The following is a 27820-nucleotide window of genomic DNA, read 5'->3' on the forward strand; positions in this document are numbered from 1 at the left end:
CTTCCGTTGTCCAGTGGCATAATTACAGAGATATGTTAGCGATGATTCTTCAGGAAAGTCAACTTTTCATTAAATCGAGCGTTTTAGGCATGGCTACCGACTGTTTTCGCATCTGTTGCAGAGTGAAGCGTGCATAATATATATTTTTTCTTTCCTCATACACTAACTCTCATTTACTCCTCTAACCATACTGGGCCCTTCACAATTAGACAGTTACCGCAGAGGCAATGATCCTCTGACAAATCTTTCCCCTCCTATAGGAGGGATGGAAATCAGTGTGACCAAACTCCATGTTAGCTGTCCTGTTGCTATTGTCCTAGAGTTGATTTGCCTGCGTAATTTGTAAAATATTGTGCCCAGGTGTGTCTTTACATTTTATAGCTGTGGAATGAGGACCATTAATTGGCAGCCATCTCACAGATTAGAAATCAAATTTAGGTATACCACTCTCAAGACCATACTGTAGAAATAAATTATAGCAACTGAAAGACCCAACCTCATGAAGAAGCCGAGTTAGGATTAAGCAAACCAACAGCGCTGCTATGTCAACACAGAAAAAAAGAAGTAAAACCTGATGTTGTGATAGAGCTCGCTGATTCTCCCTGCAATTCATTTAAAACATCAGTACAGTAGCACACTTTAAATGGAAGAACCAACAGGACTCGATAATAGACTCAGAAAAATGTATGTTAATTTGGTTATTGTATTAAAGAATCAAAATTCATTAAAATGCCCAATTTCTTGAAAGTTTCAATCAAGAATATCACAGCTTTCATTAAAGCACCAAACATTTAGGCAAAACTTTATCAAGTGGTTATGAAATTTCATTTGCAGGGTTACAGCGTTCCACTACCCCTTAAGGCAGAACAATGGTTCACATTTTTAACAGCTTAGATCCTACAAAAGGAAAAGTTCAGACTTAAAGTCCATTAGGGGCGAGTCCATTAGTTTAGAGCTAAAAATATAATAGAAATGGGAAAAAAGAAATGGTTCAGCAAAGAAGGTCTCTGTCCATCAGCTACTGATTGTATAATCAACAAACAGTCCAAAATGAAAGCTCAATCAGCAAAGCATCCTCTAACACGGGGTGGGAGGACAAAAAATATAGCGTTCTGGCGTTGATCAAGAAGCAAAAATCAATGGCGTTTTTGCTCTCCATTTGGGTTTCTTCTTTTATAAAGTTTTTAGGAGTGTCCAGTGGTGTGGCATCACACCACCATCTAAGACTCTCACATGTCCATATTCACATCATGTCATTAGAAACGGAAAGTAGGAGTCCACACAAGCCAAGGATCACATAAAAAGATACTGAGTAGTCTATCCCTAGGCACAACTGAAATTCTATTCCCACAGAAATATTTCACTGTGGACGTTAAAAAAACATTCCGGAATGTCAGGCCAAAACATGTACCGGACGATGGCAGCGTGCAATTGTCCTGTTCACAGGAGCCCCTGTACTAGGCTTGGACGTCGTGCCTAGAAGGACATCTGTCAGTGCTTCATTAAAGGGCAAAAGGGGTTTGAACTAGGAAGCCCTAGGATGAAGCAGTTAGGTCAAGAGATTAGTCTTGACCTGCTCCGAGGGCTGCTCCAGTTCAAGGACCTCTGCTGCCCTCCTCACCAATATGGCATAAGATGCCCCCTCCTCCAAAGCGACACTAGGTGAAGAGACCATACCAGTATCTGGAGTCCAGTCCACTGGCTTCTCTAAGATACTCATACAAGCCCAGTTATTCACAAGGAACGTCCTCACAAATGTCTGAAACTTCCTCAAAATGTACAGGCAATGACGTAGAACCTCTGGGCTCCGACATCATTTCAGTCGTCGGGTATCAGAACAGACCGGCGGCACTGACTTCGGGACAGACGTCAGGGAAGGTCGCTTTGGCATGACCAGCTTCAACTCAGATCCAGAATCGAATCCATAAGCCCCCACTGTTGCCAATGACGTAAAGCCTGGTAGGGCCTCCTCCGACCCCGCGGGGCCCGAACAAACACCATAGGGGTCGAGACCAGCTCAAATACGCAGCGCATAGCCTCATAAAAAGTCTTCAACTTGAGCGGGGATCACACCGGCTCCCGGAAATGGAGGGAGGCATGGAGTCGAACTTGGAATTATTCCGTTGAACTGTGCCTGAAGCAGCAATGCTCCTATCCGGTCTCATCGACTGACAAGGTGAATTTGAAGTTTGTTTGGATGACTTCTTCTTGATCCGCCTTTTCCCTAAGTGTCCTCGAATGTGAAGAGGAGGACTTGGGGCTCCTGGAGCGATCCCGCAACAATCCCTTCCTCAAACGGGACTGGGATCTCCAAGGAGAATCATTCTGCAGTGTCGATTGCCGGGCCACATGAAGCTTCAAAGATCGCAAACGCAAGTTCTTCGGAGCCATGGCACGGCAGTACGAGCACGACTTTGTGTCATGGTCGTGCTCGAGACACCACAAGCAGACAAGATGGGGTGGGCTGTTACCGACATGGCAAGGTGACAGGCACCACACGACTTAAACCGTGTTTGTGTAGACATCATCCCTCAACACACAAGAAAAAATCTCTCGACAAAATGTTCTAAAAAGTCTGTCAAAAAGAGAAAGAGGGGTAGCTCTTCTCTGCATCAGTGCTTAACTGGTGTTAAAAGGAAAGAACTGACATTGCGTGCCTAGGTGGAGCCTACATAGGTACCACAACGGCATAACCGACTCCAGCGACATCAAGCACAGTTGAACGGATCCACCTGAAGGCACTCAGGAGTATTGCTCACGTAAACGTTCCGGATCCAGTCTGATGCCTGGGAAAATTAAGGTAAGGAATCTGCAGCTAAAAGTCTCTATCAGATTTATTATTACATTGAAACGGCTAACGTTAGAAATACTCTACTACTACATTTTCTCAATAGTCATATAAATGCACGTTTTTCTAAATTCATCCTACAAAATTCGTTTCTAGAAATTCATAAACTATACAGTCTTTAATATCATATTGCCAAATATCAAGCTTATACTTCATTGCTACACATTTTTGTACCAACTTTTCTAACTGGTGCATTTTCAGCAGAGCATGAACTAGGCCACTTCAATTAGCATCACAATTTTCATCAATGTACGTTAATAAGCAACATGTGCATTAAAAATTCATTATTGCAACTCGTTGAAATGTATAAGTATTGTCTTATCAATGTGTTTTCTTTTTTCACATTTTAAAAGCACGCTTTTACGATGCTTCTACTACACTGGTTTCTTTTCATGTGTCACTGTGTCTATCGCATGCAACGTATACTTTCATTCATGTCTTCTGTGTATAAAGCACAAGTTACTACTTGTGTAACGATATATCTGTCAGAGACATTAGTTAGTGATAGATTCCTTACCTTAGAATATCCCCAGGCGTCAGACTGGATCTGGAAAATTTTGCGTAGCAATACCCTTGCGCGCCGGCAGGCGTCGTCCGCTGCTCCGCATCCGTCGTCGGCATCGTTAGCGCCAGAATGACGTCGTCGGAGTGCTTAGACACCGCCCTCGCGCGCTGACGTCAGTTCTGATACACAGCTTTTCCGCGCCAGATACGCAGAGCCATGATAGAACCAACACTGATGCCATGAAACTAGGGCCCTGAAAGGGGATGACCTTAACCCTAGATATCAGTTCGCAGAACGGGGAGGATGGGTGAATCGGTAAGGAATCTATCACTAACTAATGTCTCTTATAGATATATCGTTACACAAGTAGTAACTTGTGCATCTGAAAGAGACACGTTAGTAATAGATTCCTTACCTTAGAATAGATACCCCAGCAATACCAATCCCGGTGGTGGGTCTGCGAACCAATAATCACACCAGAAAGTCCTGGAGGACGGAACAGCCAAAGAAGCTATCCCTCCGGACTTGGCTGTCCAGGCAATAGTGTCTTGCAAACATGTGCAGCGAGGCCCACATAGCTTCCTGGCAAATATCCTGCAAGGGCACTCGGCCCAGGGCAGTGGTAGTCGCCGTTGCCAGAGTGGAATGAGCCCTCAATCCAACAGGGGGCTCCTTCTTAGCCAAGGAGTAACACGCCTGGATACACAAGATGATCCACCGATAGATGGTCCGCTTGTGCACCGCCTTTCCCTTCTTAGCGCCCACGTAACCAAGAAAGAGTTGGTCATCCACCCGGAACTGGCGTGTGCGATCCAGATAGTAAGAGAGCGCACGTTTTGGGTCCAGACGGTGGAGCCTCTCTTCCTCTTTCAAGGGATGCGGAGGCGGAAAGAAGGTGGGCAAGGTAATGGACTGCCCGATGTGGAAGGCCGTGACAACCTTGGGCAGAAAAGAGGGTCTCGTCCGCAACACAACCTTGTCCGGATGGACAGAGAGGAAAGGAGATGTAGAAGAAAGAGCCTGGAGCTCACTCACTCTCCCGGCAGAGGTGATGGCAACCAGGAAAGCAGTCTTCAAAGTAAGAAGATGGAGAGGACAGTTAAGGAGCGGCTCAAAGGGAGCGCACATCAGGTAAGTAAGTACAAGGTTCAAGTCCCACTGGGGCATCACGAAAGGAACAGGAGGGAACATGTGTGTGATGCCCTTCAAAAACCTATTTACAATTGGGGACTTGAACAAGGAAGGCTGATCAGGTAGCCTTAAGAAGGCGGAAAGGGCAGAAAGATACCCTTTGATAGTGCCCAGAGCAGAGCCCTGCTGGGCAAGAGAAAGAAGGAAGAGGAGAACCTCAGAGAGAGGGGCATAGCGGGGATCCAAAGCCTTTGCTGTGCACCATGCCACAAATCTGTTCCACCTGCAGGCGAATACCGACTTTGTGGAGGGACGCCTGGCTGCCAGAATGACATTACAGACTTCAGGAGGCAAGTCAAATGGCCTCAACTGTCGCCGCTCAATCTCCAAGCTTGTAGGTGGAGACTGCACAGGTTTGGGTGGAGGACCATCCCCTGCTGCTGCGACAGAAGGTCCTCCCTAAGAGGCAGACGAATCGGGGGATCGACTGACATGCTGAGTAGCTCGGGATACCAGTATCTACGTGCCCAGTCTGGAGCCACAAGGATAACCTGGGCCCGGTCGCACCTGATCTTCTTCAGCACTCTGGGCAGAAGTGGTATAGGCTGAAAGGCGTACAAAAGACCGCAACTCCACTCACGACGAAAAGCGTCTCCGAGCGAGAGCTGCCTTGGAAATTCCAACGCGCAAAACTGATGACATTGCGCCTTCTCTTCTGTGGCAAATAGATCTAACCAAGGCTCTCCCCACTGCTGAAAAAGACCTTGTGCCACGTCCGAGTTCAGACGCCATTCGTGATACATCATGCACCGACGGCTGAGTTCGTCCGCCTTGGCGTTCAGAGAACCTGCCAGGTGTTGAACCACCAGGGTCACGCCCGGATGTTCCAGCCACTGCCAGAGGCGCAGAGCCTCCTGGCAAAGGGTCCACGACACCCCCCCGCCCTGCGGTCCGTGAGCCACCACTGCAACTGCCGTGCAGTGCCCTCCGAGATCAAGACATGGTCGGACAAGTTGCCCTGATGCTGGGACCACTGAAACTTCAGGTCCCACTGCAGAGCCCGCATCCGCCACCAGGCGTGATTCACCAGAAGGATGCAGGAGGCCATCAGCCCCAGAAGCCGCAGCGTCAACCTGACCGAGACCCGGGATAAAGGCTGAAAGATCGGAATCAGAGCCTGAATAGCCCGAACCCGCTGTTCGGGAGGATAAACTCGAAACTGCGCAGAGTCTAGAACCGCTCCGATGAAGAGGAGCTTCTGAGAGGGACACAGGTGTGACTTCGGCACATTGATGGAGAACCCCAGCAGGTGCAAGAGATCGGCCGTAGTCTGGAGGGGGCTGACGACTGTCTGGGGCGAGCCCGCCTTCAACAACCAGTCGTCGAGGTAGGGAAAGACTGACACCCCTAACCTGCGCAGATGAGCTGCGACCACCGCCATCACTTTCGTGAACACCCGTGGGGTGCTGGTAAGGCCGAAGGGGAGCACGGTAAACTGAAAGTGCTCATGGCCTATCGTGAACCGCAGGTAACGCTGGTGGGCCGGCAGAACGGGGATGTGAAAATAAGCGTCCTGCAAGTCCAACGCTACCATCCAGTCTCCGGGGTCCAGGGCAGCTAAGACCTGAGCCAAAGTCAGCATCTTGAAATTCTCCTTCCGGAGGAAGCCGTTGATGTTCCGCAGGTCCAAGATAGGGCGTAGGCCCCCCTTGCCCTTCTTGGGTACCAGAAATTAGTGAGAGTAACAACCACACCCTACTTCTGGCCCAGGAACGCGCTCGATGGCCCCCTTGACCAAGAGGGCCGTAACTTCCTCTTGCAGAAGTTGCAAGTGATCCCCCGACACGCGGTGGAATTGCGGTGGCATGGCTGGAGGGGGTCGCCTCGAAGGGGAGGGAGTAGCCCCTTCGGACGATTTGCAGCACCCACCTGTCCGACGTGACAGTGCGCCAGTGGAAGAGGTGATGGCGAACCCTGCCCCCCACTGGCGTCACATGGGCCTGAAAGCACGTACTAGGAAGGTTTTGATGCAGGTGCTGCGGGGGAAGGTGTGGACTGGCCTCGCCGTTGTCCCATACCACCACTACGGCGGTTTCCACCGCCGCCACCGCGCTGTTGAACATTCTGCGGTGCGTGGCTGGCGGCACGCGTGAGGGCACCCCTTCCGTGGCCACGAAAGGAGCGAAAGGCACCCGATTGCTGGTGTGGGGCCGAGAGGCCCAAAGACTTGGCCGTAGCCTTAGAGTCCTTAAAACGCTCAAGCGCATGGTCTGCCTTGTCGCCAAAGAGGCGACGGCCATCAAACGGCATGTCCAGAAGTGTGGCCTGCACATCGGCCGAAAAGTTGGCGGACCTCAACCAGGCGTGGCGTCGAACCGCCATCGTCGTTGCCATCGCCCTGCCCAGTGAGTCTGTGGTATCCAGCCCACACCGGATGGAATATCGCGCTGCATCTCGACCCTCCGCAAGGGTTTGGGTGAGTTTAGCCCGGACCTCCTCCGGACATTGTGGCAGCACGTCCGTGACCGTGTCCCACAGGGTGTGGGTGTAGCGGCCCAAGAGGCATGCGGTATTGACTGACCGCAGTCCCAAACTCAGGGACGAGAACACCTTCTTCCCGAATTGTTCATACCTCTTGGATTCCCGATCGGGCGGAGCCGCCGGGAATGCGGTCTGGGAAGTGGAGGCCTGGATGACCAGGCTCTCGGGGTGGGATGGGTGGACAAAAAGCAAGGGTCGCCCGGGGCCGGGCGGTAGCGTCTGGCCACATTCCTATCCACAGGCAGACCTGTGGCGGGCTTGGACCAAGTGCCCACAAGAACGTCACACAAGGCCTCATTAAACGGCAGCAGAGGCTCAGTGGAGCTTGCCTGCGGTTTAAGGACCTCAGTGAGGAGGTTAGTCCTCACGGCCGCGACAGGGAGCTCAAGGTGTAAGGCCTTGGCCGCCCGCGTCAACACTACACTGTAAGCAGCCCCCTCCTCCGTAGCCACAATGGGAGGGGAGACAAATCCAGTGTCTGGCGAAGTGTCAAGTCCACTGGCCTCCCCAAGCTCATTTGTCCAGACCTGTTGAGACTGGCACTCCTGTGCCAGAGGGTCCAGAGACCCCTCCCAATCACCCTCGTCACCCATCTCCTGCATTTCAGGGTCAACAGAGGGGGCCGGTTCGTGGAAATAGAAATCTCCAAACGACGTCGACGGCGCCGCTCCGGCGCCTGAACCGGACCGAGGGTAGGATCGGGGACGGCGTCCATAGCAGGTGCCAGGGGTGACACACGCAGGGCGGGTGCCGGTGAGGTCGTAAGGTCGACCGGCGACGACCCGGATCCGGAAGCGGATCCAGTGAGGGCCTGCGGCGCCGGGACCGAAGTCGCCGGCGGCGCCGGGGCCGAAGCACCCTACCCGCTAGGCCCTCCAGCCGGGGCCGTTGGGCCAGAGGCGCCACGGAACCCGGCTGAGAAGGGAGGAACCTCATGGCCATGAGGTACCGCTCGACCTCCTCTGGCGTGGCGTCGCGTCATGCCCAGGGACCCGAAGGTGTGGGGCAGACGGCGACGTCCGCGACTCCGTCGGAGTCGCGTGGGTGGTGTCACCCGAACCCCCGGCCGCATTGCGCGAGCGTCTGGGTGGGTCGGAGGAACGATGACGTCTCTCCGACCTCTCATGCCTCTTACCTGAGGACTTGGATCCTGATGACCGATGTCCACTCCCGGAGCTGTGAGGGCTCCGACCCCGCGAGCGGTCCCTCGACCTCCTGTGGGACCGGGACCTGGAGCGGCGCGGGGCCGACTGCCGGAGCTCGAGTCGCTTGCGGGACCGCTCCCGCCTAGCTTTAGACGTCAGGGCCCGGCAGTCGGAGCAGGTGCGGTCGTTGTGTTCGAGGCTTAAACACTTGAGACACCGGCGATGGGGGTCGGTAACCGACATCAGTCGGTTGCACTTGGAACAGGGTTTAAACCCGGGCATCCCTACCGGCACCGTCGAAGTCGAAGACTCGAGTAGAGAAATGATCAAAAAGACCAAAAAGTTTAGTCAAAAAAGACTAAGGGGTCTGCGCTAGCTGGCACGGAAAAAAGAAGAACTGACGTCAGCACGCGAGGGCGGCGCCTAAGTACTCCGACGACGTAATTCCGGCGCTAACGACGCCGATGACGGACGCGGAGCCGCGGACGACGCCTGCTGGCGCACAGGGGTATTGCTACGCAAAATTTTACGGATCCAGTCTGACGCCTGGGGATATTCTAAGGTAAGGAATCTATCACTAACGTGTCTCTTTCAGATCATGTTATGCATAATGTTTTTTAAAATCATGCTATATCGCAGCCATTGCTGACATCTTCTCCACAGTGTCTATCGTCAATAGCTATCTGTCAGTTGCCTGGGGGCATGGTTTGGTAGCCAACGATGGACACGTGAGATTGTTGCTCTGCGCCAGCCGGTTTTTCATCCTGCAATCTCCTGCACAGACCCTGACTGCGACAGTGTAACATGTCCCCAGACCGGGCGGGGAGGGGTGTGGTAAGGGGGGCGGGGCTTGCTTAGGACAAGATGTGCGGAGAGTTGCCTAACAGCAAGGGGAGTACAGACTTCCCAGGTCCGTAGAGTTGAGTGGCAGACCTGCACTCCCAAAATGGCAGCCTCGGACTCTCAATCTGCGGAGCCTGAGCGGCCCTGAAACTTTGTACGGTGACTTGCCGGCCTGATATTGGTGGTTCCTGGTGCTGCCCGATTCGTTGCATGGAGTCTGTGGTCCTGAGGTGGGGGCCGGGCGTCCACGCTGAGGGGCATTAACATAAATGTAAATGTAAATGTACAGGAATTTATATAGCGCAAATCACCAAGCGGTTTCTAAGCGCTTGCTTAGGGAACCCGTCCTGGTATTCCCCTGTGAGATAACCCCGGCAGGGTATCCGCAAGGTGAAAGCCAGGCATCCCGCCGCGAGGGGCCGTTGTGGAGATTAAGCAAGCTATTGCCCAGAGTCGCAGAGTGTGAACCCGTGAATCGAGTAGGCACCAGAGCGAGAATTGTCGAGTCCATGGACATTTTAGGACTCAAGACCCCGCCGAGCCGGGAATTGAACCCTGGTCCCGGGCTGACCTCTGCTTCCAGGTCTGCCTCCTCTAACCAGTGAGCCACACTTCTCCACATACTTGTCGATATGCTTGTTGTCGATGGTCCTGTCGACGTTGATGTCATTGTCAATGTGGCCCTCGACACAGAGGTCATGGTTGTCCCCGATGATGGTCTTGTCAATGTGTGCTTTGTGGATGGTGGGTTCTTTGACACCTTTTTAATTTCAGAGGAAAGAGGATCCATCATAGCTGGAGTTGCGAGTTCCAAACTTATTTTCATTGGTTTCCTCTCAGAAGCAGGGGTTGCCGAAGGGTCCCTTCATTGTGATTTTTCATTCACTGAGGATAGCCTCTTTTCAGGGTGTTTTTTATTTCTGTTTTTGTTAACCTTTTTTGAGGATTCCACTGAAGAGTCTATTTCTTCTTGTTGTTCCCTTCATCTCCAGACACCGGAATGTTCATTGCCTTCTTTTTCTCTAGCCAAATGAGAAGTCGGGCTTCTCTGTGTTTAAGAGTTTTGCCTGAAAATGTATAGCTATATTTAAATTCATTTGTTTTATGTTAGCAATGTAGGCATTCCTTTTGAGGACCCTCAGAAAATAGCCTGAGTCTTCCACGGGATTTGCAAGGTTTGAAGAGACCTTTTTTAGAACCATCTTACAAGATCTTTCCTGTCAACATTCAACAGCTAAGATGTTACCTTCAATCAGTTGTTTGTCAGTTGTAGCCCAATGAGAGGCCAACAGATGCAGAATATCAGTAGTCTCACTGAAGAAATTGAGCAGGGTTCAGGGGCTTTCCTTGTTCGAGGTGAGGTAAAAAGTTTAAGGTATGGTGGCCCATGAGAGGAAGGGTGATTCAGGGGTTCCTGACTGATTGGCTGAAGTTTGTTTTTAATAAAACTATGGGAATTGGTTGCCAATGTCACTTGTTTAAGCTTTGCTGTCCGATACTTAATTTTAAGTATGTGAATCTGTGGGAGATTCAATACTGGTGCAGATATTTTATTCCAGGTACGCTTGTCACAGAATATGGACGCACCACTACAAGAGTATTTTATTCAGTTGATACATCAACTTCCCTCCTTTGGCACGGTATAAAAAAGATAGGCAATGTGTGTTAGCTGGATCTTAGAGTCCTTTCAGATTCTGAGCTTGTTCTTGGAGGTAACCAGGACCACGTCCCCAGTACTCTTTGTGCATAATTTAATGTGTTTTGAACTTGATCTTAAATTCAGTCAGGAGCCAATGGAGAAATTTTGACTTAATAAGGTTCTATCTACGAAAGTGCAACTGCATTGTTGCCGCCTTATTTTGAAAACTATGCAATCTGGCAATGGCGTTTTTGGAAGCCCCTTATATACGGAGTTGCAGTAGTCCGTGACCAATCAATGACAGTGTATATGTCAGTTCCAATGCGGGTTGTGATTAGAAGAGCAGGAGGACTTGCCAGAAGAGGGAGCGTAGCAATTAGATCCCCATACCACTCTACTGAAATATGAAATGAAGTTGAGGTCTGAGACACATCTCTCCCAGTACTTTATGAGTTTGAGTCGGACAAAATTAAATTAAATCAGCTTGAAATGTTATTCAAGTATGAGAAGACTTTAATGGCGCTCCTTTAAACACTCGTTGTGGGGGGTAGAAGACTCGTTTTGGGGGGAGAATCACCCCTACCTGCTCACTGCTGCCCACAGGACATTTGGGAATCCTTGATGCTTCTCCCCCGCCGCCGCAGAACTACAGGATAGTGGCTGCCGTGGGGTGGGGAAACTACATCCCCCAGACTCCTCTGCTGCTACTTCTGCCCCTGGAGGGGATAGAAATAGAAGGACAGCCCTGGTGGAGTGGGCGCTCCTTTGAACACTCGTTGTGGGGGGGTAGAAGACTCGTTTTGGGGGGAGAATCACCCCTACCTGCTCACTGCTGCCCACAGGACATTTGGGAATCCTTGATGCTTCTCCCCCGCCGCCGCAGAACTACAGGATAGTGGCTGCCGTGGGGTGGGGAAACTACATCCCCCAGACTCCTCTGCTGCTACTTCCACCCCCGGAGGGGCTAGAAAAAGAAGGACAGCCCTCGCGTAGCGGGCTCGCGCGCGGGCTAAGCCCGGGCAAAGGGCGGGCCCTCTGTGGCCCTCAGAGGCCTGAGAAGGACGGGAGGGGCCACCCCCCTTGGCCTCTACTGAATAAGGTATTGTGTGCCTTTGACCTACACTTCTACAACCACTGCAGAGTCACCAGGACTTCTATTGACTCTAAGCGGGGCTTTGCCTGCTGCACTGTCGCTATGTCTCATAAGGGGGCTCTCAATCCTTGTACTCTACCAAGTGATCCTAGTAGGGGGAGGTTTGACTGCTATGTAGAAAGGATAGACAGGGCACTATTACCTGTTATTCGTGAGTTGGAAGACCTAGAAACTCGCTTGCCCTCTCACAGCGTAGACTGCAAACAACCCGAGGTGCAGCTACTCAACACTACATCTAGTGTGTCCTGGTTGGAGGAATTGAACGCCCTTTGTCACATTCAATATGTACCAGTTGAGAGTATAGTCGACCCACCTCAAGCCCTACCCAGCTCTGCACTTCCCGTACATCTGCCGACCAATTCGTTATTGAACGCAAATGATAATATCCTGGTTGCCCCACTCTTATCCCCGTTAGTAGAAGTAAACATTAAACAACTAGGGCTCCTCAATTCTCCTATGGTCACAAGACAGCGCCCCGGGGATAACAGCATGGGGAGGGAAGCTAAACTACTCAAGCCTTGTACAAATCCCTTACCGTCCTTCAGCACGTCATCTATAGTACCCCAGGTCAGTGATAGTATTGAATCTTTTGCACCTCCCCAACAGGCAGCCCTTCTGGCCCTGATTGAGCGAGTGGTCTCTTCTCTACTATCCCCCTTGACTAAAAGAATCAACTCCTTAGGGGATAGACTAAGCGATATTGAGACTTCATTTAGGGCACCGACTCAACCTAATAAGAACCTGACAGGAGTGGGTCCATCACAGCCCTTATCCGCTACCAAGGTTTCCAAGTTAACACCTCAAAGAGGAAGCATCTCTCCTAATAGACCTATGGTCCCACAGAACTGCCCATGTATCTCCTCGCCACCCGTCACCGAATCCATTACCACAAAGAGTATCTTCGCTGATGTAGGGGTGCCAAATGTTCACCCTCTATATGAGGAGAAATCTAGTACTAACCCAGTTTACACTAAGCATATACATCTGCCCCCAATTGCCGCCCCCTTTGTTTGTGTCCTCACTGGTGTTTTACCAATTACAAAGGGAAAAACCGAGAGACCGGAGGATTTAAAACACAAGGTCATCTATTGGCTGTCTAGGAATCGACCCTTGCCAGCGAACATTGATGGTGCCATTCGAAGTGTTAGAAGGGTGGGATGGCTCGGCCCCCTTCCAAAGGCCCTTTCAGGCGACCTGGTGCTAGTTAGATTCTGGAGCGATCGGGTGGTGCCTTGTTAGACCCGTCTGACTTTTTGCGTAGTCCCTTAAATTTATTATTTATTTTGTCCCCTTTTTGCCCCTCATGCCTTTATTTATTTTTGTGTCCACTAGATTTTTATGGTGTTGGCCTGGGGGGATAGGTGCTCTTTTTCCCTCATAAACAGTCACCTCAGTTTGGGTGCCTTTCCTGTCAGGGATTTACTGAGTTTCACAAAATGGTGGCCACCAACTGTCCCCAACTGCCACATTCTAGACTGCCCCATAGGTTAACATTAGGCCTTCCAGAACTTTCTGGACCCTACTGGACCCTGTGTGGTTTGGCTATAAAAGGGCAAGGGTCAGGGAGCCATTTTGTGTAGTACAGGGAGTTGGAGGAGAGAGGCAGTGGTGTGAGGAGGAGGACGCACTGGAAGCAGTTAGTTTGTCCGTGTGATAGACAACCACTTCAGGGAGACGTTCCCCCTCTGGCCCCTGACCAAACCCTCCCAACCGCCTTCTTCTTCTGTGAAATTGGCCCGGCTGTGGCGGAAGACCCCCCCTTGAGCCCTTGGCCCCTCTTTCCCCCGTTGTCCTAGCTCCTGCTGGGGACCTTCTCCCTACATTCCCCTGGTAAACTTCACCTACCAGTGTTTTGGTGGAAGCGGATTGGAGCGAGATGTGGCGCCCTGCGCCTCCAGGAAGCTGCAGTAGAGAGGCGAGTGACAGCGGAGCTTGTGCGGCATTGAGCACAGGAGGAAGTGAGCGTTCGACTCTGTGCAGTTCCAATAGTGCGGCAGGGTGAGGAGAGAGAGCGCAGGCCCAGAAGCGGTGTCAGGGCAGGCGAGCAAGCAAGTGAGGCGGCGCCAAGCGGGAACACTAATCACCCGCGCCTGCGCTGCCTCGCATCCTGACAGTGGGTAGTGCGTCTTGCCCGGGAGCCGGAAACCCCGATTGCCTCAGCCCAGACGCCGCCCCCTGCGAGCCCAGGCGTCTAGGGCGTGCTTCGTGAGCGGAGTAGCAGCGGAGGCGGGAGAGCTGAGGGGAACCGAGTCAGCGCCACCCTCCGCTCCATTATCAAGTAAGGTGGAGGTTTAAGGGAGGAGAACAGCTTGACTGAGGGGATCACACGAGAAGCGGAGGAGGAGTTCTCTTGAGCCCTTTATTGGAATCACCTGACAGAACCCTCCCTCATTACCCGCTATTTCCTGGGGATCTCCGTGTTGAGTCAGGAAGGGCCCGGGAGAGCCGGAGACAAGCCTACGTATAACAAGCTCAGAGGGAGGCATTTATGAAAAATCTCCACAGTACTGGGGGAGTGTCCTGCAATTGCGGAAAGTTATAAACTTGAATGCTGAAGTGTGAGATTCTTTTACAGAGGGGGAGGGGAAGAAGAAACGGTGACCTCATTTTATTTACCTATGTGCAAGTGATAATTGAGTTATAGAAACATTCCATTTGAAACTTGAAACTGTCATCTTGGGGTTACTGATCTCTTGCGAGGAGGGTGTTGCTCTGTCAAGGGGAGGTAACCTTCCAGGGTTCTAAGACCTGGACATTTCTAATGTGTTAAACTGAAGTGGAGGAAGTGTCAACGTTGTGGACGTTCTGGTGATATAATTAGAGAGCCTCCACTGGGGTGAGAAACCTAACACTGTAGAAGACCAACTTCTTTTGAACTGAATTCTACTGAGGTTATATGTCAACTGGAATCTTCTGACCAATTTGTACAGTATATTGAGATGTAAAATGACTGAAGAGTAGATAAAATATTTTTTATAAAACAAGCTCGTATTTTTACACAAACATTGGTGTAGTGTCATTTTTGAGTGATATTGCATTAGATTACTGCTGGGTGGCTTGCAACCTTTACACATGTGCCTCTGTTGATATTGCCTCACCCTAGGTGACCTGACATATTTAGGTTCCAACAAGTTGGTGGCAGCGGTGGGATCTTGACTGTGGTTGCAACTACTCTGTAGTAATTTAGTGTAATCCACTAGCCTACACCTGGAGTTTTCTCCTAGCGGCCCTCCTAATTTTTACTTTTGTTTTTCCAAATTTGTTCCTGGTGGTGGGTGGAGGTAGCTTCAGGTTGCCCTTGCCACTCTATTCTTTTTGTGTGCTCAACCTTGTGTTGCCCTTTTGCAAAATGGAATTTGCACTGGAAAAACTGGACACTTATTCATTGGCCCAGCTAAAAGATTTCTGTCAACAATTGGGAGTGTTCTTTAAGCGTGGTGCCAAGAAGGGGGAACTCCAGACCAGTTTGAGGGCTTGGGTGGAAGCGCGCAATGAGGAGGGAACGGTGGAAGAGGAGGAATCGGACAGAGGTACTGTCATTGATAGGACTGCGGAATGTTCCCCGGGGGTGGGTGAGATGTCAATCAGCCCCAAGGCAACCTCACGGGAGGGCAGCAGTGTGTCATCGAGAGGGTTGTCAGAAACCGCGTTAGCTGACAGGAGAGAGGATAGACTGTTAAGGTGGGAAATAGCAAAAATGGAGTTGGAAGAAAAGAGGGAGGGGAGGAGGTTAGAACAGGAGAAGGAAGAGCGGAGAATGGCTCATGAATTCAAACTAAAAGAGTTAGAACTCCAGGCCCTGCAACGGGGACCCTTCCCAACTCCAAATGGTGGCAGCGAAACCAGAGAACCAACCAGGGAGTCCAGACCCTACCTGCCTAAGGATATAATTGCCAGCTATAGTCAGGGGATGACATAGCCAAGTGGCTGGCAGCCTATGAGGTCTCCTTAAGAGCCCATGGGATCCAGGAGAAGCACTGGGGGGGTGGGTTGTATAAGTACATGCCTCCTACTGGTCGGGACACCTTGCTGGCCTTGGAATCAGAGGAGCAAACCAACTACCCCACCATGAAGTTAGCCTTGGTAAGGAAGTTTGGGCTTACCCCAGAAAGGTATCGCCAGAAGTTCAGGGGGAGCCACAAGTTAAGCACCCAGAACTGGGTGGACTTCCTTGATTATGCAAGAAAGGCATTAGAGGGCTGGGTAAAGGGCAGTGAGGTGAAGGATTAGGAGGGGTTGTATGATCTATTTTTGAAAGAGCACCTCCTCGAGAAATGCTTTCCCGAGCTGCGCCAACACCTGGTGGACAGCAAGCTGACCAATCCCCGGAAGCTTGCAGAGGAGGCGGACATCTGGGCAAGTACCCGGGTGTCCTCAAAGGGGACTGGAGGGGATTCCCAAAAGGCCGGACAGGGCGCCCCCCAGAAGAAGGAGGGGGGAGATAAAAAGCGAGAGTTCTCTAAAGGTCCCCAAAACAATTTCCAGGGAAAGGGAACAGGTTTCACCCCTAAGGCAAACCCGCCCAGAAACCCTAATCCTGGCCAAAGCCAGCAGCCAAGGGTTCTCCACTGCTTTGAGTGTGGTGGTGTTGGACATTATAAGGGAGATGTCAGATGCCCAAAGAGACCACCCCCTCCCACCGGAGGAAAACCACCGGGAGTAGCTAGTGTAGCGCTCGGGAGGAGTTGCCCTTAGATAAGGGGGGTGAGTGGGCGGGTGTCACCTTAGTGTTCCTGGGAGAACGGGAGATGGTTCCTAAGATCCAGGTGCCCCCAAATACTGTTAAGTATGGGCAATGGATCACCATCAATGGCCATAGAGGGGAGGCTCTGAGAGATACAGGAGCCAGTATGACTATGGTGAGAAGTCAACTGGTGTCTCCAGAGCAGGTGGTTCCCAATGTACTCCACCCCGCCGCGATGGCTGACGGCAGAATGGGCCACTATCCCGTGGCTGAGGTTCCCTTTGAGTGGGAAGGGGTTGCAGGTTCACTTCGAGTTGCCGTAAGCCCTGTCGTGCCAGTTGATTGTCTGCTGGGGAATGATCTGGAGCACAACGCTTGGAGAGAGGTGGAATACCGGACGCATTCTGCGATGCTGGGTACACCTGACTGGGCCTGTGTGAGCACAAGGTCTGCGACTACCCGGAGAGGGAGTTCGCCTGGGTTGGAGCCTGGAACAATGGCCCAACCCGCTGCCAAAAAGGGACAGACCCGAAGACAGGAAGAGCCTGCTTCGGCTTCCACACCCCATGTGACAGATCGGCCACCTGCGGTGGTGGACCAGGAGTCCGTGGAGGGGGAAGTAGTCTCGCTGGAGGACCTACCCATCCCTGCTGAGTGGCATGTGGAGGGAGGGCCTACCAGAGAGGAATTCTGTAAAGGGCAAAGGGAGTGCCCTACCCTTGAGGGACTGAGGCGACAGGCTGAAGCCCAGGCAGCAGGTGATGTTACGGACACTACCACATTTACTGGGAGGATGGACTCCTCTACAGTGAACCCAAGGTACCCTTACCTGGTTCATCAAGGGCCTTGGTAGTCCCGCAACAATACCAAGCTTTTCTGCTGGAATTGGCTCATGCCATACCCTTGGCAGGACACTTAGGACAGGACAAGACCTTTGCTCAGCTTATCCTCCACTTTTACTGGCCTCAGATGAAAGTGGCGTCCAACACCTACTGTCGGACATGTGTATCCTGCCAGGCCAGTGGGAAAATAGGGGTGAAGCTGAAAGCTCCCCTGGAACCACTTCCAGTCGTTAGCACCCCCTTTGAAAGGGTGGGCATCGACATTGTAGGGCCTTTAGATCCACCAACAACAGCTGGTCACCGGTTTATCCTGGTTCTGGTGGATCATGCCACACGGTACCCAGAGGCAATTCCTCTGAGGACAGTCACTGCACCTGTGGTGGCTAGGGCCCTAATGGGGATCTTTACCCGAGTGGGTTTCCCCAAAGAAGTTGTGTCTGACAGGGGGACCAACTTTATGTCAGCTTACATGCGGGCAATGTGGAAGGAGTGTGGAGTGACCTACCGGTTCACCACTCCTTATCACCCCCAGTCGAATGGACTGGTTGAGAGGTTCAACAAAACCTTGAAGGGCATGATCAGAAGTCTGCCCGAAAGCCTGCGGAGGAAATGGGACGTCCTCCTACCCTGTTTGCTATTCTCCTACAGGGAAGTGCCACAGAAGGGAGTGGGCTTTAGCCCCTTTGAACTTCTGTATGGGCACCCTGTACGCGGTCCTCTCAGCCTGGTGAAGGATGGTTGGGAAAAGTCTCCCAGGAAACCCCCCCAGGATGTGGTGAGCTACATGCTGGCCTTCAGGAGCCAGATGGCGAAGTTGTGGAAGCAAGCTTCTGACAACTTGGAGGCCAGCCAGGCAGTCATGAAAGAGTGGTATGACCACAATGCTCACCAGGTGGAATTGGAGCCTGGCCAGAAAGTGTGGGTGATGGAGCCTGGAGAGCTTAGTGCCCTTCAGGATCGCTGGACAGGCCCATTTGAAGTGTTGGAAAAGAAGGGTAAGGCTACATACCTGGTGGACCTTAAGACCCCTCGACAGCCCCTACGGGTGCTGCATGCCAACCAACTCAAACCCCACCATGAGAGGCCCGAGGTCATCTTAATGATGGTAACTGATGGGGGAGAGGAAGCGGAAAGCGAACCTCTCCCAGACTTGTTCTCGTCTCAAGAGAAGGATGGGTCAGTGGAGGGAGTGATTCTCTCTCCCGCTCTAACTCCTGAACAGCGGAAGGACTGCCGCCAGATACTGGAGCAGTAATCTACGTTGTTCTCCCTTGTCCCGGGAAGGACTCACCTGTGTACCCATGATGTGGACACAGGGGACAGCCCACCAGTGAAGTCGAAGACCTACCGGCTGTCCGACAAGGTGAAGGCTAGCATCCATGGAGAGGTTGCCAAGATGCTAGAGCTAGGAGTTATAGAACCTTCCAACAGCCCTTGGTCCAGTCCGGTGGTGCTAGTGCCAAAAGCCGCTCCACCGGGCACCACGCCAGAACTGAGGTTCTGTGTGGATTACCGGGGACTGAACTCAGTTACAAAGACTGATGCTCATCCGATCCCTAGGGCGGATGAATTAATTGACCGGCTAGGAGCTGCCCAATACCTAAGTACCTTTGACCTCACTTCAGGGTACTGGCAGATCTCCTTGACAGATGGAGCGAAGGAAAGGTCAGCCTTCTCCACGCCTGAGGGACACTTCCAATTTTGCGTGATGCCCTTTGGGCTCAAAAATACCCCTGCCACATTTCAGCGGCTGGTGAATCAGGTCCTCTCTGGAATGGAGGGTTTCTCCGCTGCTTACCTGGATGACATTGCTGTCTTCAGTAGCAGTTGGGAGGACCATTTGCAACATTTGCAAGCAGTTCTCCAGGCCCTGAAACAAGCTGGATTGACAATCAAGGCCAGCAAAAGCCAGATTGGGCAGGGGTCGGTTGTGTACCTTGGACACTTGGTGGGTAGGGGGACAGTGCAGCCCCTGCAGGCAAAGATTAAGGCAATCATGGCCTGGGAACCCCCCAAGACACAGACTGAGGTCCAAGCTTTCCTGGACCTCACAGGATACTACCGTCGCTTTGTGAAGGGGTATGGCACTATTGTAGCGCCCCTCACAGAGCTCACCTCCAAGAGACAACCTCGACGGGTAGTTTGGACAAAAGCTTGTCAGCAAGCTTTTGAAAAACTGAAGCAGGCAATGTGTGCAGCACCGGTCCTGAGGGCCCCAGACTTCTCCAAGGAGTTCATTGTCCAGACAGATGCATCAGAACATGGCATTGGGGCAGTGTTATCGCAACTGAATGAAGAGGGCCTGGATCAGCCTGTAGTCTTCTTATCCAGGAGACTGCTTCCACGGGAACAGAAGTGGAATGCAATTGAGAGGGAAGCTTTCGCGGTGGTGTGGGCTCTGAAGAAGCTGCGGCCATACCTGTTTGGCTCCCACTTCCTGGTTCAGACTGACCACCAACCCCTTTGTTGGCTAATGCAGATGAAGGGGGAGAATCCCAAGCTGTTGAGGTGGTCCATCTCCCTACAGGGAATGGACTTCCGGGTGGAACATCGGCCTGGGGTGGACCACGCCAATGCAGACGGTCTCTCTAGGTATTTCCGCCTTAGTGATGAGGACTCCCAAGGGGTTGGGTACCTCTCCCCACTTTCAGCTGGGGGGGACGCGTGTTAGACCTGTCTGACTTTTTGCGTAGTCCCTTCAATTTATTATTTATTTTGTCCCCTTTTTGCCCCTCATGACTTTATTTATTTTTGTGTCCACTAGATTTTTATGGTGTTGGCCTGGGGGGATAGGTGCTCTTTTTTCCTCATAAACAATCACCTCAGTTTAGGTGCCTTTCCTGTCAGGGATTTACTGAGTTTCACAAAATGGTGGCCACCAACTGCCCCCAACTGCCACATTCTAGACTGCCCCATAGGTTAACATTAGGCCTTCCAGAACTTTCTGGACCCTACTGGACCCTGTGTGGTTTGGCTATAAAAGGGCAAGGGTCAGGGAGCCATTTTGTGTAGTACAGGGAGTTGGAGGAGAGAGGCAGTGGTGTGAGGAGGAGGACGCACTGGAAGCAGTTAGTTTGTCCGTGTGATAGACAACCACTTCAGGGAGACGTTCCCCCTCTGGCCCCTGACCAAACCCTCCCAACCGCCTTCTTCTTCTGTGAAATTGGCCCGGCTGTGGCGGAAGACCCCCCCCTTGAGCCCTTGGCCCCTCTTTCCCCCGTTGTCCTAGCTCCTGCTGGGGACCTTCTCCCTACATTCCCCTGGTAAACTTCACCTACCAGTGTTTTGGTGGAAGCGGATTGGAGCGAGGTGTGGCGCCCTGCGCCTCCAGGAAGCTGCAGTAGAGAGGCGAGTGACAGCGGAGCTTGTGCGGCATTGAGCACAGGAGGAAGTGAGCGTTCAACTCTGTGCAGTTCCAATAGTGCAGTAGGGTGAGGAGAGAGAGCGCAGGCCCAGAAGCGGTGTCAGGGCAGGCGAGCAAGCAAGTGAGGCGGCGCCAAGCGGGAACACTAATCACCCGCGCCTGCGCTGCCTCGCATCCTGACAGTGGGTAGTGCGTCTTGCCCGGGAGCCGGAAACCCCGATTGCCTCAGCCCAGACGCCGCCCCCTGCGAGCCCAGGCGTCTAGGACGTGCTTCGTGAGCGGAGTAGCAGCGGAGGCGGGAGAGCTGAGGGGAACCGAGTCAGCGCCACCCTCCGCTCCATTATCAAGTAAGGTGGAGGTTTAAGGGAGGAGAACAGCTTGACTGAGGGGATCACACGAGAAGCGGAGGAGGAGTTCTCTTGAGCCCTTTATTGGAATCACCTGACAGAACCCTCCCTCATTACCCGCTATTTCCTGGGGATCTCCGTGTTGAGTCAGGAAGGGCCCGGGAGAGCCGGAGACAAGCCTACGTATAACAAGCTCAGAGGGAGGCATTTATGAAAAATCTCCACAGTACTGGGGGAGTGTCCTGCAATTGCGGAAAGTTATAAACTTGAATGCTGAAGTGTGAGATTCTTTTACAGAGGGGGAGGGGAAGAAGAAACGGTGACCTCATTTTATTTACCTATGTGCAAGTGATAATTGAGTTATAGAAACATTCCATTTGAAACTTGAAACTGTCATCTTGGGGTTACTGATCTCTTGCGAGGAGGGTGTTGCTCTGTCAAGGGAGGTAACCTTCCAGGGTTCTAAGACCTGGACATTTCTAATGTGTTAAACTGAAGTGGAGGAAGTGTCAACGTTGTGGACGTTCTGGTGATATAATTAGAGAGCCTCCACTGGGGTGAGAAACCTAACACTGTAGAAGACCAACTTCTTTTGAACTGAATTCTACTGAGGTTATATGTCAACTGGAATCTTCTGACCAATTTGTACAGTATATTGAGATGTAAAATGACTGAAGAGTAGATAAAATATTTTTATAAAACAAGCTCGTATTTTTACACAAACATTGGTGTAGTGTCATTTTTGAGTGATATTGCATTAGATTACTGCTGGGTGGCTTGCAACCTTTACACATGTGCCTCTGTTGATATTGCCTTACCCTAGGCCAGGCTACCCTAGGTGACCTGACATATTTAGGTTCCAACATGCCTTATCTACAATCTTGGTTTCCACAATTAAGGGATGGCCCGATCTCTGTCTGGGGTCTCCAAGATTTTTACCCCAGGTTCCGCTATCCTCGGCCCTCAAAGACAAGACCAGAGAGAAAACACTACTTCCCAGAAAGTATTAACTTAGAGAAAAATTATCGGCTGGATCGGAGTGTGTATGTACAGAATGGCTCCAACATCCCCACCCGAAATTATTTCTTATGAAGTGTCTTCTAGTAGTGATATCCTGTGTTTAGTTAATCATTTGAATCGATTTAATTATTGTATTGACCTATGACTAATGATTATGTAATTCATGTATTATTTTGGTTTTGACCGTTTACAATAACTGGAGAATAGGGCCGTGATACTTATTAACTCATTATGATGTGACATATGAATTTGTATATTTAGTGATTGCTTTTTGAACTTTTTTAATTGTTTGTATGGAAAATGTTAACTCATCTGTTCCCTGTGAAGATATGTTTTTCTTCTGGCATTTTTTTATTTGATTAATGTAATGTACGCTTTTATGATATCCTTGTGATAATCGAATAAAGCTCTTTGATTTGATTTGACTTTAATGGTGCGGACTACATGCTCATTTACGGACACTCTATACACATGTACGTACTTTATGTCACTCACAGCACTGTTTCGTAGAGAGGTCAAAATTCTAGCAAACTAATGCATACTCATCTGGTGAATTTGTCATAAGATTTGCGGAGAAGCCTCCTACAGGAATGATGGATTCCACACATCCCAGAGCAAATGACACTTTGCAGGTTGCAGTGTTTTCTCACGCAGTTCTCTCATTTAACGAAACCCGCTATCTCTGGAGGAGCCAACAAAACCAAATTCCACACCTATCCCTTGTAAGAGTGGCCAAGGTTAGACTTCCTGGTCATATGTATTTCATCCTGGTCAAGAGCAACACCAGATTAAAAACTTGTCAATTACTTCACAATTGTCTTCATTTTAAATAACCTAAAGATATACAAACCAGTTTAAATAACAATGACTGTCACCCAGTTGAGTAGCTTTACTTAGCATTCTTGAATGATGCAGCACTGTCATGCTGCATGAAAGCCTCTGGATCTTGCAAAGGCCTCCTGTATTTTGAATTTAACCCATGACAGGATCTGGTACATTTTTTTTTTTAACATGACATGGCAGTGATGCATGCAGAGAGTAACAAAGAATTTAAATTTAGACATCCTATTAAAATCTTTGACTGTGAGCAAACCGCGTAGATTAGTTGACCATTGAAAGAGACACCTACACCGTATGCGGAAAGTAGAACAAAATGCACTAGACAATTGTTTTTCTACCTACTGCAAAGGTAGGTATTCAGTGGTGTATGTAGCTCAGCCAGCTTATCATTTGCAACTCTAAGTAGCCAATTTACATAAACCATTGTATTTTGTACAATGAAAGAAATACAAAAAAAAGATACGAATGACTTGAAGGATCACTTAAAAACAGTATGTTTGTTGTGCTGAACTACAGCAATTATTTTTGATGGTGAGCAACAATAAACACAGTGGCACAATTGTGAAAACTGCTTTTGTATGTCTTGTGACTTGTTTACCTTTAATAGTTTCCTCCACAACTTCAACTACACGATCTATTTGTTGAACCTTAAAAGAAAAAAATTAGTTCAATACATTTTCAATTAGTCTTTAGTTAAATAGGCATACATTTACATGATCACATCTTATCAAAAATTAAAGCGAAAAACAAACCACACATTAAATTCCCTCAGTTTTTTAATATGGGTTATTATTTCACTTCAATAACATCAACAGTAAACCCATACTAAAATATATGCAGTACATAGTTTTAAGCCATACTAAAATATATGCAGTACATAGCTGTGCGCACAATAAGCACAGACATCTGGAGCACAGTCTTGGTACAGGAGAACAAATATTCAAACATTTGTAATAGCATGTGTTTGTAGAGTAATAGCGCGTGTGGTGGGGAGGGGAAGTCGCTCATCAGTGGGAGTGGTGGTGGGGGTCAGGGGCACAAAGCATTAGAAGGCTTCCTTAAGGCTCACGCAATGGAGAAGAGGGCTTCTAGGACCCTAGTGGCCATCCTATGACAGTGGTCTACTTAGGTTCTTCAATGCAAAGGGGCTGGGAGCCCAATAAACAGATCTGGTGTTTCCATCTTTCCAGAAATAATTAGCATCCCACCTGGCTGGGGGATGGTGGTAGGGTTGGGGGGGAGCTGGCGGGGGGAGCTGGGGGGGCAGTTGTCGCTTTTGGCTTCTGTTTACTATGTAAGTATCTCAATTTCCTCCTCCCGTTACTGCCACCCCCCTATCTCGAAGGCAGCACAATACACCAACATCTGCGCGCTCCCACTGCAGTAGAGTGTTCAACCATTTAGTTGGTTTGGAACTGCAGGTGCCTTCCACCGCATTGCAATTTGTGGCTTAACAGCACAAACGCAAGGTCAATACATCTGTGCAAATGTTTATCTCCTTTATCTTAAGGGCGTAGCCCAAGTAGGCAAGATTCAGGGGTAGGAGTCAGTGGATGATCCGTAAATTTCGCAGTGGTGGATGTTATCTCGACTGGGAAGATGGGGTATTTTTGGGTGGTGGGGGATTGCAATCCAAGACCATATGATAAAATCCGACCTCTGCAGTTTTACAACAGATGCACACAGGTGTGGACATCGGGACATCACTTTATGCTGTGGAGGGATAAATATGGCTGGTGTACATAAGTAACTTACGTGAATCGGAATCTGGGATTCCGAGATACTTCCTTCACTTATTGGAGAGCTCGTGCCCAGGTTTTAGCAGTCAGAGGTTGTGAGAGCACATCAGTCTAGCGAGCCAGCGCCTTACCCACCTACGCCAGGCCAGAAGCAGGCAGTGCCATATATAACATTGAGATAGTATGGCGTTGCCCGCTGAACAAGAGGAGGGTATGCAGGATAGGTGAGTGGGGTGGTTTTGTGTCACATGCTCCCCAGAAGGTCCTCACCATGTGTTGTATTTCATAATAAGTCAGGAAGTGACCTGCACCTATGTTATGCTAAAAGTGACCATAACTTTCGCAAAAGACATCAGGGTCCCTTCATGGAAGAGGTCTCCCAAACTGACTATTTCCACTGCCCTCCACAGAGACATATCATGGTAGTCTGCCATTGTGCGCATACCTGGTAACCGATCCAGAGCGATCGAGGGAGAGTAGGGTATGGTGGGAGTCTGGCCATGCACAAACCTACGCTAGCATACATGCGCCGTCTTCATCATACAAGAGCCCCCTTGTGGTGGACAGGTGCGATCAGTTAAAGTGTATACGCCCGTGGCACCCAACCGTGCCAAGGCAGCCGTCTCCTCAGCACTGGGAGTCCCCATCGAGTTGGCACAGTAGCCGTTCCAGCTGCGTCAAAATTAGGGGTGCACAGATCTCCCTTAAATAGCGGATGCTGCCCTATCGCCAAGGCCACGGGTCGGAGTCCCAAACCCCATATCAGGTCCAAAAAGAGGCCATTCAATTGCAGAAGAACTGCTTGGGATCACTGTTGGCAAAGTGGTAAATAAAAATAGCAATCTGAGGAGTACTAACATCTTGGCCAGCACCACTCGGCCTAGCGGAGACAAGGGCAATGAACACCAGAAGGGGGAGATCCCCGTATAGATTGCAGCGCTCAATCTACATTGCCCTCTTTGAGAGCCCTAACTGTATGGTATATCTGGATGCCCAAATACTTGATTGTCTAATACATGGGTACTCACAAACATTTGCCCATGGGCCACAAAGTGCCGTCTGTGGTGTGACCGAGGGCCGCACTGTTGCCAGCAGAGTGGCGGTAGGGGGACTTGGTGGGCCAGGGATTATGTAAGGATGTCTTAAAACATGTTAAATAAACGGGCAAGCATTTATTTGCAAGTTAATAAATGCTTGTCTGTTTATTTAATATTTTTTTCTCAATATTAGTGCTCAGCAGCTGATGATGCTGTTTACTAGGGGAGACGCATGTAAAGGTCAAGAGGGCGGCAAGCGGACCCCGGGACGTACTTTGAGTATCACTGGTCTAATAGCACCATTAGAGTTGCTGCTAGGTGGGGTTTTAGGAGTCAGGGCAAGAGAAAACAGGCAGGACTTAGGCCAGTTTACCTTAAGGTTAGAAATAGTCCCAAATTCGTCCAACAGGCACATCAATCCTGGGAGGTAGTCCCGGACATTATGCAAGAAAGCTAATGCATTGTCCAAATAAAGCAATACTATGTCTTGGGTATCTAATTCCTGGTTCCCCAATTGACGTGCCAGTGAGTGGTTCCATGGCCACTGCAAAAAGCAGTGACCTTCGTGGTGCCCCTTAGGATCGGGAAGATTTCTGATATCACCTGACCCGTTCTTACTCCAGCCGTTGGTCCCGAATATAATGTATGGATCCACCCAAGAAATTCAATTCATTGTCCTCAGGAATTATATTTTTCATTAGCAAATACAAAGCAGGTTTAAAAATTGCCTATATGGAGTAAATGCAGTCTACAGAAGAACAGTCTGGGAAGAGGTTAAGTAAAGAATTCATGTGGAATACTCTCTGGAAGTCATATGAAGAGGAAAGGGCCCTCCTTCCTGCTCCTAGAAAAAGCTCCCTTGCTGATCAAGATTCTCAGTTTTAGTGAGGAAATCTCCTATAAAGTATGTTAAACCAAACACAGAACTTCAATTTCCACAGGAGGACTTAGACTTTATAGGGTGAGGTACCCTGTGTAGGGTTTTCATTGTCTCAATTCAAGATTCTTGCTGAACTGTTTAACTTTCAATTTCTTCGAGTTGCAATTTAAGGAGGCTACTTATTTCTGCACCCACAATCAAGGCACCTACAGTCTCCAACTTACCAGCCATAGAATTTACTGCCAACAATCTTGCTGGTCTGAAGGACCTCAAGGTACATAATCACCCCACTCCTACTCAGTCTCAAGTATCACCCCCTACCTCCACAAGTGCATGCAAACCCATGGATGGTATGGGGCTTAACTTCCCATGTAGCATGTTGAGAGTGGGAAGGTGATACTATGTAATTTGTCTGTTTCACTCCTAGCTCTACTGGGATTCAGGAGTATACGTTTAGCCTCATCTAAGCGGTGTCAGCATCAGTCACCACACAAGCATTCAGACCTAATTGTCAAATCATTGTGATTCATGTTTGATCAAAAGCGCAACTAAGCTTCAAATTAACTCCACGACCGATTGAAGCATTGCTGTGCCAATTCTTCAGCGAAGAAGCCAACATGCTGTAGACTGATGTTGGCCTGGCAGCCAACCCACTCTCCGTTCCCTCCAATCAATGCACTATGTTTCCAGCCACCACTTCCAAGCAGAGGCAGCAGATTCCACAGGGGTGCCTACTCCTCTTTCAAGAACCAAAGCACTGAATCAGCCCCAATTCATTAAGCTCCCTAAATCCAAAAGCATTTGATGTCCAGCCTTTCATGATACACATTCAGCATCACAAATACTATTTATTGCGAGCAAGTCTGTAGAGCTGATTAGTGAGAGCATAAGAGGCTGTCTGGATGTCCTGGCCAACATTAAAAGCACCATACACTGGTTCTTAGTATTCCAATCACCACTTAGGCACCAAGCTTCCATAACAGACAGTCCGTCATACAACAGAATTTACCACAATGCAAACATTTTTATATTAGTTTTGCAACATCATAAACAAATTACTTTTTAAGAAAATATCACAATGATGTTTTTCTTATAACGATAAAACACGTTTGAGATGCCAATGCAAAAATATGCAGCGTGAAACCTATAATCTAGAAATCTAGAATCTGTTAATATTAAAACATGCATGTTTTTGGATTTTTTGTGTTCAGAGGTACTAAATTGAAAGTTAACAGCCATGCATGGGAAGGGGTTGACATATA

At 49.8% G+C, this 27820-nt stretch overlaps 1 protein-coding gene across 1 annotated transcript in view; it reads right to left on the reverse strand.

Moving 5' to 3' along the window:
* Positions 1–27820, reverse strand: part of CDKAL1 (CDKAL1 threonylcarbamoyladenosine tRNA methylthiotransferase) — a 2471408-nt gene that overhangs the window by 1452704 nt on the left and 990884 nt on the right. Inside the window, exon 6 of the mRNA XM_078687932.1 lies at positions 23501–23549. Within this exon, the coding sequence (XP_078544058.1) occupies positions 23501–23549 (49 nt within the window). The remainder of the gene's footprint in view (positions 1–23500; positions 23550–27820) is intronic.

Source organism: Lissotriton helveticus, chromosome 4_1 (genome assembly GCF_964261635.1).
Source record: "Lissotriton helveticus chromosome 4_1, aLisHel1.1, whole genome shotgun sequence".
NCBI lineage: Eukaryota > Metazoa > Chordata > Amphibia > Caudata > Salamandridae > Lissotriton > Lissotriton helveticus.